Raw genomic sequence first — 15197 nt, forward strand, 5'->3', positions numbered from 1 at the left:
AAATCAACCCAAAACCATACTATAATGAATAATGTTTCTTGGTATTTTCCAATTAAAAACTTCCATGAAAGCACTGGCCCAAACTACAAAACTTCGGAAAAGAAATCTACGGGTAAAGAAAGTGCAGCAAGTAAGCCAACTCTGACAGTAACTTTGATCTAAATGTCAGTGAAATCAACTGAAGAGATCAGCACAACATCAGTTTGTTCAGCAAATGTTATTTCTCCCTTTTACCTTCACCCTCTTGAAGAGCTTTTTGATCACCTACAGCTTCAGGAACCAACTTAGCATAGGAGTGTTTTTCATTGGAATCAAACTTCACAGTATCAAAGTATACAGATCCATTGGACACATACCTGAAAAGTTAAAGATTATTATTTAGCTAACTTTCTACCAATACTTAACTGAATTTTATCCCAGAAATCACTGTGTTAAACTTGTGCTCTCTAATGAAACCACACACAGTATGGCACTGCTCAGTACTCTAAAGATAAATTAGGTGAGCCTAAGTTTGAAAGCCTTACCATAAAGACTTTAGACAGATCATCAAAAGACATAATAAAATTGATCACAGGGAAAACAACTAACATCTTTCATGTTAAACTCTTAGGAGCAGAGATGTGAAATTACACTACCAAGAGAAGAAATATTTACAATACCTCTGACCCTTTTTTTGTATGTATTATATTTTGCAATAATATAGTATGATTCTATGTTTGACAGTCCATGTTGTCCTCCTTCACTGTTAATTTTGTCCCACAGCAGCTGTAATAAAAACTGACTCTAAAGTAAGTTTCAGCTGCACCAGGAATGCTGATAATTCAGCGCAAAAAATGCAATGTGCCCACCCCTATTTGGTGTTTTGTTTGTTTGTTTGTTTGTTTTGGTCTTTTTGGTTGTTGGTTGGCTTTTTAAAGAAAATTTTAAAATGTATGTTTAAAAGGAAGAACATGCAAGAGCAATTATGGCAGTCTGAACCACAGTTTGCTTTTTTCACAATTAAAAATACACCCATATCAGAGAAGAAAAAAAAGAAGAGAGAACTCAGAAATTTCAGAGGGGAATCTAACATGATACTCAGGAACTTCTAGAGTATTAGCTTGATTTTCACAAATATTAGACAATGGCAGAAAAAGAGTTCATGATTACTTAAAAAAACCCAAAAACAAATGACTTACGTTATTTACAACTAAGTTCTAGGCATCTGGCAAGGCATCCATTTTTGAAACGCCTTTCTGAAGGCCAGGAGTCAAATACAGTTCAAGGGAATGGAATTTTGACTATTTATTTTAATGAATGAGGATTTCTCTCTATAAATTTAATAACCTAACTTCTCTTTTTGTAAGACATCACAAAAAACATGAAATAGCACATTTTCATCAAGTGAGAAATAGTCTTTTGCAAAGAAACCTGAAGTTCCTTTATTTGATAAAACTCTACTCCAGGAAAAGACTACTACTGCATATGAGAATAGAGAAACCAGTTCACAGGTAAGTGTTCAAAGCAATCATTCTAGCCCTGATATAGTATAAGCACACAACAAAAGTATCCAGTAACAAACTTACCCATAACCATTATCCACAATCTTTTTCACAAAATCCACAATTTCTGGCACATATTCACTAACCCGCGTTAAAACATCTGGAGGTAAAACCTACAGATAAAAAGTAGAATCTTTCTATGTATAAACGTAATTATTTATACATATAAAATATGCACTAAAATATATACACTATACATCGGTTAAAAATTGGCTCCAAAGTAAGGGACAGCCAAGAATCCTATTTCAAGCTTTCTGCTCTGAAACAATGTGCTGTGACATTTTTTCCTTAGCCTTTAAGGCTATGTTAACAACAACCTACTGCAGGAGATGTCAGCTCTTCCATTTATTGCAATTCTGACAGAACAGACAGGTAGTCCCTCTGACTTGCAGGTAAATAAATAAACCTTCACTGATCTGAACCATTGCATATGACATGGCATTTCATCTGTAACTTGTCCTTGACTGTTATCGTCACACAATTTCTTAGTGGCTGAAGACTGGTAAACAACCAGTCTAAATGCTTAGGCTGACAGCGGTCCCTTGTGCAGCTAACAGACTCAGACTTCTCAAACTTCCGGATCAGTCGGTGATCGTAAGCCCGTAAGTCCATGTTACACCGAAGGGAAGGGATGGAGTGCACATGTCAAACCTGATCACCAGTTAACTGGCTCTGGTAACATGCACATTTGATTCAAGACTGTGGGGATGGAAACAGAACAGGTGCTAGTTTAACAGCTACCTATTCACATTAAAGGAAATAGTTGAATAAGGCTGAAATATGAGGTCTTTGAAAGCTATTAAGGAACTAAATTGTATTCTGGGTATTATGAGGCATGGCACACTTTCATAAGAGTTCGCTTACTTACATTGAGTGCTTCCATATCCTTATGAAATTCCCCCTCCCAGAATTTGGGAAGCTTTGAGAATATGGAATTGTCAGTCACCTGACTGCCAAATTTTGTGTCCAACCAGTCAGACAGCAAATCTTTCGCTTCTTCCAACAGTCTCTATAAAACAATAATGGTAAGTACAAGTGATCAAACACTTGCCCTGTTTAAACTCTGCAGACAGATCTTACTTCAAACAGAAAAGCTTGTTTGAAGAAAAAGACACTTGGCTATGAATACAGAGTAATCCAGGCTTCTACCAGATTTTTATCACATTGCCCTTCATAAACATGGATGAAGCAATCAGAGGAAGGAAGATAAACTGGTAAGTGATATCTGTTTTGATATCAATACTTAAACAGGCATGTGAAACTTACACTGTAAACACTGGATGGGACCTGCAGTTGTATCAGATCACCTGCTCTCCCCCTCACCCCCTCACTAAGGGATAATCTAACAGAAGCCTTACAGTGCACATTGCTAAAAAGTGTTTGAAAGACTAATCTGAACATTTTACACTAATATTTTTTTTTTTTTTTTAGGATATAGCCCAGAAGGCATGACTGCTTAGATTTTAGTTGGTTTGACAATTCTGCTAGGTGAGAATACACTTCATAAAGCCACTTCATATTAGAATAGCTGAAAAAAAGATAATTTAGAGAGACTCTTCTCCAGAAGGGAGCACATACCCTATACTTCCTACAGCAGCTACCACAAATAATCCAAAAGCAAGAAAAGATGAAAGTGTAAATTAATTACTAAAAGACAGTAATTATATTGACTGACTTGGTTACTGGGACAGTACTGAAGCCCAATAAAGTCAATAGGATTATTGTCCCTAAATGTAAATATTTTTGGGATGTATTTTTTTCTCTGATCACAGATAGAAACACTTGTGTAGAAAATTGCCACCAGTAACTGAGATGTCCTAAATGCATATTCAGTAATCTATACTGCAATTAGCTCATCAGGACAAAAGAAGTCAAAAAGAAACTAAATACACATAAGAGAAAAATCCCCATTGGAAAGCTAAAATTAACTAATTGTCACAGTGGGAGGGGGGAAAGTAATTAGTAAAAACAGCATCCAAAAACTATATAGCTGAACTTAAGGATCAAACTTCTTTTATGGAATACAAAATATTACAAAGTCTTCATCCCCACATTACCTCTTCTTATGAATAAAAATGTCCATAATGTTGCAAGGAATAAGATAAGATTATTTTTAACTCCCCTAACAATTATAAGTCAAATACAATTTTAAAACTGCGATTTAAAAGGAGCTCAAACTGACCTCATGGCAGCTGTTGATCTCTTCTTCAGGGAGTTTAGCTTGCACAGCTTCTTGCAGAGGACCAAAAGCAGACTTCACTGCATTCTGAATTCTTTCCAACATTTGCTTTTTATCTGGGTCTGTTATCTCATTTAATTTAACTGAAAAAAGCTAGAATTTAAAAAAAAATAATTTTTAGAAAGCAAGTTTCAGTACAGTACCGCTATGTTCCACACACAATGTATTATCCTAAACACACAGTACCTTGCTTGTGATGAATAATAATTATGCCAGCTAAAAAGCTTTGATATAAAACTACTGAAACATACTCCTCATCAGAAATAAAAGTGAAGTCATAAGAATTTACTACACACCCAAATTCAGTTTTTCAAAAAGACTTTGTAAACAACTACATCATCATTATTGTTGTTTAGTAATTTTCATTTTCTATGCAGTTGATCACTTTAATTACACAGTTGATTATCACAAATGTGTAAAGGAGAAGCTTTAATGTGAAACATAGAGAGATTAAATGCTATGCTTAGAGAGAATGTCAGGCAATGATAGCTGGGCAAAATTTCCAAGCCTCCCATTCTCAGGCCTGTATTCAATTCACTAGACTGATCATCTCCTTGTGATCTGTTGTTCTAAAAATGACCAGACAATCACCTTCCTCCACCTTCAGTCCAGCATACAGAATTTATTAAATCCCTAAAGCTTTGGAGACTTTTTGGTCTTTCCAAGGCCACCAATCTTACAAGCTTTAAAAAATTATGGACATACTACCATTTCAAAACTACTTTAAAGGATTATTTTTGACGTTTGAATTCTAACACACAAACATCTAATACCCCAAAAACAACATACACGCACTTGCAAACAAGTTCTACGGACCTGAGTCAGACATGCCTTTTACACCAATAGTTCTTGGCAATTTTAAACCAATGGAAAAATCAAAGCGATGTGCAGCTCCAGTAACATTTCTAATTTGGGTGGTACCAGTTCAATAGAATAATTTTCAATAGAATAATTGACACAAGCAGAAAGTTTGAGGAGGTAGCAAAGTTAGAGGTGTTTTTTAGATGCTTTGCTACATTATTGAGAACCTAAGATACCAGCAGACACTAAATACCATGCCAACCTCTGAGGCAGTTTTAACATCTTCAAGTAGCTGATGTGGTGCTGATTTGTTCTCTCTATACTGTTCAAAAAGGTAATTTTGTCTTGCTCTCTTGATGATCTACAAAGCAGAAACATGGAAGTATTTTTTGTGAATCAAATACCTCTTACATACCAAAGGCATTTCAGAATCCCTACTAATTTGGCAAGCTATAAGAATTTCACGCAGTAATACAAATTAAACACACCATACATAGTTAACCAGCTACCTCGAGAGAGTTAATAGGCATCTGACAACAGGCAAATAAATTATCTTTGTAAAATGCTTAGTCTTCATTACTTATGACAACATACATTTATATACAAGAATACAGGCTTTGCTACAGAAGGAATGCTACAGAACAGAAAAATAAAACCAAGCAAACAAAAACCCCTCACCAAAAAATCAGTGGCTTTGCATACAAAAATGTATGTCTAAGTTAATAAGTGTAAGATTTACCTTGGCTTATGGAATGGCAATTACATATGACTCTCTGACTTTCATGCTGAAAGCACAATATTTTAGATTGCAGTTTAAAAAGACCTTACCTTATCATCAATATCTGTAATATTCATACAATAGAAAACATCATATTTAAAATAATCCCTCAAGATTCTTCTCAGGATATCAAATGAGATGTATGACCTAAAAATATAAAAGATATAGGGGTGTTTTTAGTGATCACCTCAAGTCTATTTCTATACTATGCACAAACTACTTTAATCTCAGAGTGAATAATTTTACAGAAGTTTTAATTTTCCCTTATCTGCTTGTAAATTTTTAATCAGTGACATAATATTATAACATGCTTTTAATCTTAAATTTGAAGCATTGAGTCTAATAAGGCTATTGTCTAGTAATACACTCATCTAAATAAAGTGCCTTTTCCTATTAATCTTTTTCTTCCAATAGGCACTGTTATTTCCTACATCAAAATAAGGAACTGCAGTACCTGGCATGTCCCATGTGAGAAGCATCATAAACTGTTGGACCACAGCAGTACCACAGGACCTTTTTTCCATTCTGAGGCTGAAATATTTCCTTAATTGAAAGGGAAAATACAGTAATGAGAAAAAAACGAAGATCACAGGCCAATAACACTGCTTTTGGAGATGAGAATATGAAAACATGGATTATAAATACAAAAAAAAAGAATAGTTATTCCACTCCCAGTTTTGTGTAAGAAAAGATCACTACTAGTTTTATCATGTAAAAGAGAGAACAGGGTGTGGCTGCTTCAGTTATCTGTACTCTTATCCGTCAAGATATCAGTTTACAAAGATATGGACTAGTCAGGGCATTATTCAAGCTGTGTTTGTAAAAGAGAAGGTCAAGCTTTATTTTGAATTGAAAAAGGTTAAAGAGTATAATCATTTCACACATACTTGGATATTACATCCCATGTAACATTAGTATTGCTAATATTTCCACTCTTTCCCAAAAGGCCTTCAAACGACCACAAGAAGTTTACAGTTTCTATTACACAGACAACATCTAAAGAAAGAAACTGATTTTATTCCATTCACATTGCCTATACTTGTGTGCATTACAGTTGAACCCCTGGCTATTTTCCATGATCATAACTTGCAATTTGAAAGTACATATAATGCAACACACATACACTTGTAGTGTACATTTATTGTGTAGAATAAATAGATAACATATATAAATACTATATAAAATTACATATTAAAATACATCATATACAATATTTGTATTGTGTAGTACAATAATATCCAATTTATAATATCTAATATAGAAAGATATACAAATCTATATAAAAATAGTATATTTAAACACTTGCCCAACAAACACACGCTACTGACCCAGCATCTCTGGCACGTGCTTGTTAAGATTCTACAAAACACAACCCAAAAGCCTGTGTACTGATAGGGTAAACACTTAAGAAATTAATATTTGATGACTTCTCTGTTTGTGTTTCTATGGAAATCTCCACTTTTCTTTCGTTTAGTCACCTTATTGCGAGTTAGGCTGTTGTAGAGGCAGAGCCTAGAATGTTTTGTTCCTTCAGGGGGAGACCAGGGTGGCTGCACACGCTTGCCTTTACCTAGGGGAAAGAACAGTTTAAAGAAAACTGAAAAGACACTTTCCACAAACAGTTTTATAATACAACATTTTCTCTTTATCAAACTGTTAAGTTATATCACAAGGAAAAAAACCCACATAGAATTAGACAAAGCAGCTTCAATCCTAGTAATCCAACTAGTTGTTTAGAGCTTCCTACAAAGTCACTACATTATTTCGCTCTAGTTTATTTTCTACTTTCTGACTAGCCATTGCTATTAACTTTTGATTCAAGTATCAGGAAAAAGGTATAAAAGTAAGAGCATGCAATTCAGTTAAAGCATTAACAAGAACTTTGAAATATAATGCATTACTAATTCAGTGTTACGACAGTCCTGGGCCTTCTGCAAAGCCACTGATATTACTGTGACTGCATGTGACTTTTTCTCACACAGAAGTTGCAAAAAATCACCAGAGATCAGAGTTAGTCTCTAGAGCCAATACTGACAGAGTATGTGTACTCAGGGTGAGAGGGAGGGGAGACAGAAAGGCTTAGAAAGAACCTCAGCTTTTTTATCATACATTGTTGCTACGCACACAACCCATTTTTTAAAACATTTACCAATTCAGCAAAAGGCTAAATTTTGCCATTAAAGAGAGTAAATAAAATAGAGGGTAATATTAGTGGCAACATTCTTGCTTTCTTTTAAAATTTTAAGAAGCAACATAGATGTTAAAGGATTTTTCAACCAAAGCATGAGGATGTCATCTGTCAGAGTTGCCGATGCTCTGCACAGGGCTGCTTACAGCTGTAATGATGTTAAACTAATCATCACATTAACTAGGAATGAAAGCAAACCAGGAAATTCAAAAATACAGCAAGGCTGCCAGCTTAATACACACGGCACTGTCTTTAGGAATTCTTGTGGTATGCCATTTTAGTCGCAATTAAAATATACAAAATATCTGTTTTGACAACAAAATGCCTTTCTTGTTCTGCATCTAGGGTGCTCTTCATTAACTGTTTCCCTTGATATCTTTGTATGAATTTTTGGCTGAAAACCTCTAAGTAAGGCAAACTTTCATAATTTCTTCATCTTCCTTTCTTGAGTAACTGCCTAAATAAGGGGGGGGGGGGAATTAAATGCAGAACTCTGTCTCACAAATGGACTCCGTTTAATCTCTATGTTACAAATCCACAGAAATGTGTTTATTCTAAATATTTAATTGTATGAGGTACTCCTTAACATAATACCTCAAGTTCAGAAGTAGTCTATACATAACACAGATCATATACCAAGGTATATGTTTACTTTTTGATTTACAAAGATTACACTAGCATGCTTAATTGCGGCTAACGCTTCCCTCAGGGAAAGAAGCCTATGTGGGTTAGTCTAATAAAGATAAATCTGTAAAGCTTTCTTTACTTAAAACCACACTAAACATAAGAAAAAAAACAGATACTGCACTGTAAAGTTCTCAGCTTGTGAGTTAGGCACACATTATATCCACTACATAGACACCAAGGGCAAAGTAAAAGGCACACTGTTTAGTCTGTTCAAATATGTCTCTGCCAGCTACAGTCTTTCCCCTGGTTGAACTGAAGTTCATTTGCTCTAAACCATCCCATGAGCTCTCTGATACACCTGAAAAAAAAACACTGATAAAATATCCAAGGTCTAAGACGTGGCAGATTCACATGTCATTTTCATAGTGACCACTGCAGAACACCATTTCAGGACTTCTGATGCATATATACAGATCTAAAAGATAACAAGACGTAAGTCTTCAGAAAGAGAGACTTAACATTAAAGATTCTATGGACAGGAAAACAGAAACCTTTTCTCTAATTGCTCCAACCTGATCCATGAAAGTCTGCAAAACATTTTGGTTAGCAGCATTAAATCTGCTATTAGAGCCAGCAGTATAGCTGAGATCCCTGAACTGCTAAAAGGAAATCAGTAACCAGAACAAGCACATGCAGGTACACACACATATACAGAATCTACTCGCAGCAGTCTGATTTTAACTGCTGGTCTGACAGGAATTGAGGACACATCCTCGTGAGAGGATGGCACTGGAGTAGTATTAGTCAACAATCATCAGCAAAAATGACAGACATTATGCATCTGTTAGTAGGTATTGCAAGCACTATACAACAGCTCTGTGGTGCTGGTGTTATTATTATTATTTCATGACTACCTAGGCAAGGATCTTGCTATAGAGCAATTAAATTAGGCTAGTTCATTGGAAAACAACTCAGAAGAGTGATGCAGCTCCCAAAAATGCCAGCACCCATGCTTACACAATGACCCAGATTAACCACTTAGTATTTCCTCAAATCATTAGCAATGCCTGAATTGCCAGGGTTAAAAAAGAACCCCAAACATTCTTTTTGAAATTCGGTGTTAATAACAACCCTAAGAGGCAGTTTTCAGTTTACTTTGTAATGAACTTGTATATTATATAACAATTATTTAGTTACAATTTCAGGGAAAAAAAAGCAAAACAAAACAAAACAAAACAAAAGTGGACTGAGCAAACCCTGATATTTTAGGGAACAAGCTAAAACACACACATTCTTTTACAATCCAGTGGCTGGCTTTTTAAATAAAATACATATAATCAAATTCTGTACACTAAGGAATTTTAAAGCCAAAGAAATATTGAAACAGAGATTTAGCATTCAAATAGGCCAGGATCTATCCATTACACAGTAACTGTATGCAAGAACTGTATGTACAGTAACTGTACATACAGCACAGTAACTGTATGTATTCATGACCTTGAACACAAGTCGATACGGTAAATTTTAAAGTGTGCAAGAGAGTATGAAAGGGAACCTCTAGAAATTCTCAGCAATAAAAACAATACAATGTCAGCTAGTCTATAACCTGCCCATCAGTTTCATATTACTCACTTGTTTGAAGTTTACAAGGCTCATTTTTTTCACTGCTGCCATCATAGATTGCTTTTATGTGTCTGTACCACCGGACAACATGGATATACTGGTCCACAGGTGGCCTCGAAAACTTTCTGAATACCTCCACATCTGCATGTGAAAATGTGAACCCCTGGATATAACTACGAGTGCTCAGGTACTCGTTCAAAGCCTTCACCCTGGCTTCCTCTTCACTAATGCTCAGAATAAAATTGTAGCTGGAAGCTGTAAAGAGAGGCACAGGACATTTGGTCAGCATTAAAAGAAGGCGATCCCATGACCAAAATATATCCTTATACTATACATCTCCCCTCTAAATTAGTTCTGGCAACTGACAAAAAAATTGAGAAAGTATATTTAACATAAGCTACTGAATAACTGTATATTTCCTATTAATATTTCCTATTAATAGGATTATGTTCATGCTGCGGTAAGTTTTTGGAGATATCTTCACAAAGAGTATGAAGGACAAAAGCACAGGTCCTTTTCATGAAGAAATGTTATCTACATGAAATTGGAGAAAATTCTTGACACACAGCAAACCTAATCAGTCACCCCTTACCACACTGCTAAAACACTCATACTGTAATTACTTAATTATGATTAATTCTAAACAATGTGAATCGGCTGTGAATATGTCTACTGAAGTTGAACATATCCTCAAATCTTTACAGGACCAGTGTCTGCATGCAAGCTCCCAGAATGATGCTCAGTTACTCCTACTTGCTCTACAACTCAAAACTTATGCTGTTGCTGTATATTTACATACCTCTCCTATGACCTATTTTAAGAGTTCTACACAAATGAACAGAAAGGATATTAGATTGTGCTCCTCCCTTGCAATTTTTTAATTCCATGATTGATTTGGTATAGAGGCAATACAGGTTCAACTGGATTCTATGTTTACAAACGTAGGAACACAGAGCAGAAGAAGGGTTCTGTGAGTTAGTGGGGATGCACTCAGTAACTGCAAGCCCTCTCAAAGTCAGTGGGTATGAAGTAGTAGGTATGGAGGCTACAGCATTTGGGCTAGCACAGACACTAAGTAAAACTAGCATTCATTTTTCCTACAGTGATTCAACATCTGTAACTCCATTTGTGTTCACAGTACTGTATAAACATTAAGCCAATACCCTGCTTAGGTAGTGAGCCAAGAAGGTAATTTAAGATGTAGTCAAGGTCATAGCACAGTGAAGCAAGTGGCAGTATCACACCGCCTGTCACTGCTCCCTAACCCCAACAGAAGCCACTGCCACAGGCACTACTCCTTACACTATAGTACAAACATTTTCTGCACGAGTAGTTCCCAAAGCACCGCAAGCATCCATGGACCAGCACTCTTGGAAAGGGAAGGATGAAAGTAGATAAGGAAGTGATGGCTAGGAGAGGATGTGAGGAACAGCAGAACTGAAGGTTTTCCAAAGATCATCAGTTAAGACTTTATGAGCAGCTCACTTCCTGTAAGGAAATACATTACTAAAATATTCTACAGGAACTCAGGAAGACAGGGAAACAGCAGCTAGATACCAAGTATGTCTGTGTTTGACCCTTTTGAATGTAAATGAGATATAGTGGCACACCAGCAGAACTAATAAAAAAGGCGAGTGGTTATAAAAATAATAATTAAAAAAAACCCTACCCAAAACCATAAGGGTACAAAAGATATTTAGAATTCATACACAAAAGCAAAGTCAGATTCATGCAAAGTGTCAGTCCTTCTCAGTGGCTGTGTATGCAATTGTTCAGTATAAATGAATAACAGTAAATAATGGTTCATAACTAGACCTTATGTGCTTGCCTTTACCTGGCTGAATGGGATTAAGCTTTAGCTCACATAGTTAGTTTTACTATAAACTTTTCAGGCTCCTAAATATTTACTGATGTTCATCATCACAGAAGTTCACATGTTTATACACATGAAATAGTTTGGAATAGTCTGAAATAGTCATGTTCATTAATTACAGAAACCTAAAACATGTCTTCCTTGAATGTCAACTTCGTATCCATGAATCATGAGAGAAGGCAAAGAAAAAAAAGTACTATAAGAATGATCCATGTAGAAATTAAACTATATCTCAAAGAAAAGATCTTTAAAGATCTATGGCAAGGAAAGCAGCACTCAATTTGCAAAGTATTATTAGGGTTATTATGACTATTATTCACACACCAGGCTGCTAATGGGAAGCAGATCACTGTATCTGAAACAATGTAAGTGCTTTCCAACCACATCTGTAAACCAATCTAAAAGGGAAGCTGCATAAACTAACACACAAATACAACAAAGATGATAGAACTCATACAAGCTACTTTTGGTAAGGAGAGATGGCAAATACTGCCTGTGAGTGTCAATCCCAGCTCAGCCCTGATAAGCAGAGCAACCAAAATTACTTTGAGAAATCTTGGCACACACATTAATACTTAAAATTATAAAGTTTGATGTTATGTCTAACTGCAAGAGCAACAGCAGACTTGAAAGTGTAATACATCAAAGAAACCAGTTAGCCCAGGAGACCTAACAGGAGGATGTCTTTACGTTGAGACTGATTGCTGAGTCAAATTCAGCCCAAACTCACATCCATGACTGCACACCACAGGAAGCGCAGTACAGCATGAACACACCTGAGCAGCTGTCAACAAAGTTTCTTAGGGCACAGCAACATCTGAGCCATAGCACTCCCGAGCTTCCGGGAGGCTCACTGTACCAATACGAGTTTCCCACATTGGTTTCACAGGCTGTGCTGAGCTCCAAACTTGTTTTCTAGACTGACAGCTACTTTTGAAACCATGACAGCTAGCTTAAAGCTAGCACAGATGTGGTCTACTCTCTGCTGCTGTCAGATGCTGAGATAAAAGCAAATCTGCTGTGTTTGAGAGTGCTGAGTGATCAGTGTAATTCTGCGATAACTCTGAGCATATTATTTCAGTAATACAGAACAAAATAATTTTCATTCCTGGCATTCTTGTGAGTAGCTCCAAACTGGGCTGAACTAACAAAACGAAAGCTCTTCTGAAGCACAGGGTGCTCTCCTGGGAAGAAAGAATGAATATGGTAACATGATCTTTTGGAAGGCAGTATATCAGAGGACCATTTCTTTTCAAGCAAAAGAAATTGGTAAAAATTATACATAAAAGTCAGTTCTGATTTCATTTACATCACTACTAAAACCAAGAACAGTGAATCTACAGAAACTTTTTTTTTTTTAAAATCCTGTGATTCGTATTCTGTAGCACCAGTTCCCTCCTCTCAGTGTCTCTCAATGCCTTAATTCATCATACACTTCCATGGAAATATTTCCTGGTACCTCTTAAGTGCTTCAGCCCCTCTGCCCATCACTTCAGTACCCCCATCCTCATCCCCCATCTTTGCTCAGTCTTCCAACTTTATGCAAAAGGCAGTCCACCATCAAATGTAATTCATACCAATCAATGGATTCAAAAAGTTTTGAGGTAGAAGGGCCAATGGATGTATATAGGCCTGACCTGGGTTACCCCTGTTGGTTTAGGAAATCAGACTAAGAAACAGGCCTTCCCTCTGACTACAACTATTTTCCCCTCCCAAACCAGAAAAATTAGACTTGCTACTAGTCAATTGCATTAGGAATTGTCTTCCTGAAACAAAATGCAGGAGTATTACAGAGCTGTTGCATAACACTGTTATTTCATGTGAATGGAATGATCCATAGATGTCAAATTATATGACTGTTAAGAAAACAAGCACTGAGTATGAGCATTGAGAGGTAGCAAAATAATCTTAAAAAAATCACAAGAATTAATAATGTAAGACACACCACACTCCCCCACATTAAAAAGTTGTTTTGAAAGTATTCCACCAGAGACATTAATTAATACAATTCTAATACAATAATTGTCACTACTCAATCTCTTTGGGCAACGTAATTGTCACATATTCTTCTGTGTAACCTATACAATATCAAATTTGATGGAAATTTTTCACTTTTATTAACCTGGAAATGAAAACTCTGTTCCTTGAAAGTGTTGACAGGAAAGTACATACAGAAAAGCCATAAAGTAGGCAGTAAGCTAGCTGAAACAAAAACAGGGAGTTACTTTGCTTCAGGGAAAAATTAGATTTCCTGAGCTTCCCTGAACCTGCTAACCTTGTCAGTCATAATTAGATGACAACTGAAATGTTCTGGGACTTCTGCAGAGGCATTCTCTGAGAAGTGATCTTATGACATTTCAGAATATTTTAAAATGTCATTTCTCTTTCAACTTGGCTTTCTCAGATTTGAAAAAACTCTTAAAAGGTAAGCATAATATGTCTCACTATTAAGATGGCTCCAAACTGGCCATTTATCATTCTGGCTGGTCACTCCAGTAGCTTTGTAAGGAAGTTCAACTATCTGCTCAGTCGAGACATATTATTATCCTTTTCCACAAAACTTTCAGAATAATTGAACCAACACAGCTATCCCATCTGTCCAACACACAGCATACACACACACAGACAGAGACACCCAGGACTTTCAAGACACACACGAAGATATAGAGGCTTTAGAAGAGCAGGGATTTTTAAAATGAAGTATCCCACCAAGGAAGCACTTGTCAGCCGTACTCACTTTAGCCCTGCAAGTTTCACTTACACTTTTCCTGAACCAAATGTAGCAATTACAAGTTCAGTAAAAAAGCAAATACTATTTGCCCAGTAATAAGCTTAACTAAAAAGTATCTTAAAGCGCACTTGAACTGAGCCTCCAGTGGGGTTTATTTTGACACATACCTTAACTAAGACACTGAAAACACATCTGAAAAAGTCAGCCCCTTGACAAGAACAAGTGTTTCCAGACTCCCCTACATAGGAATGTTACTTGTGGTGAACAAAGAGCAAAGTAACATTCAGTAACAAAGAAAAAGGGGCAAAATCTTTGAATCTATAGATCCTTAACTGGAATGACAGAAATTTCCAACCCCTTACATATTATAATGGTATTTCATACCTGTATTACTGGTATTCCAAGTTTCCATTTGTTACAGTAGTGCCAAAAATTATAGGACTACCCTGGTCCTCCTACCATATGGAAGAGTGTAGTATAACCCATCATTAAAACACAACCAGAAAAAAAAAGTCCGGAAAAGTCAAAAAGTTCAGGTTGACTCAAAAAGTTCAAGGGAGAACACAGATGACTAAAAAAGACAGTAAGGGAGACAGGGGCAGGTGAAAGAGAGCAGATGATGTGGTGATCAGTGCACAACTAACTAAGCGATCTGGCAGCCATCTAACATCTCTTAGAACCCATCAAGCTGCAGAACAGCTGGTTCCAAACGTCAGTACTGAGAAACTACAAGGTGTTTTTTTTCACAGATCACTACATGTCATCACTAACCTTTACATTAGTAGTGAGACATCAT

The 15197-nt window shown here is 36.2% G+C and overlaps 1 protein-coding gene across 5 annotated transcripts in view; it reads right to left on the reverse strand.

The window, feature by feature from the left end:
• The window catches only part of CARS1 (cysteinyl-tRNA synthetase 1), a 37847-nt gene that overhangs the window by 21958 nt on the left and 692 nt on the right, over positions 1-15197 (reverse strand). The window contains exons 2-10 of one of the 5 annotated variants that reach the window (XM_062628115.1): positions 9807-10052; positions 6838-6929; positions 5814-5902; positions 5410-5506; positions 4844-4942; positions 3724-3873; positions 2410-2550; positions 1566-1654; positions 235-356 (exon numbers count right to left, since the gene is read on the reverse strand). In XM_062628115.1, the coding sequence (XP_062484099.1) occupies positions 235-356; positions 1566-1654; positions 2410-2550; positions 3724-3873; positions 4844-4942; positions 5410-5506; positions 5814-5902; positions 6838-6929; positions 9807-10052 (1125 nt within the window). Of the gene's footprint in view, positions 1-234; positions 357-1565; positions 1655-2409; positions 2551-3723; positions 3874-4834; positions 4943-5409; positions 5507-5813; positions 5903-6837; positions 6930-9806; positions 10102-15197 lie in introns of those variants that run through there. The other 4 variants (XM_062628114.1, XM_062628113.1, XM_062628117.1 and 1 more) reach the window with 4 other exon arrangements.

Source organism: Pezoporus occidentalis, unplaced genomic scaffold (genome assembly GCF_034315485.1).
Source record: "Pezoporus occidentalis ecotype Australia unplaced genomic scaffold, CSIRO_AGI_Poc_V1 ctg31, whole genome shotgun sequence".
In the NCBI taxonomy this organism is placed as follows: domain Eukaryota; kingdom Metazoa; phylum Chordata; class Aves; order Psittaciformes; family Psittacidae; genus Pezoporus; species Pezoporus occidentalis.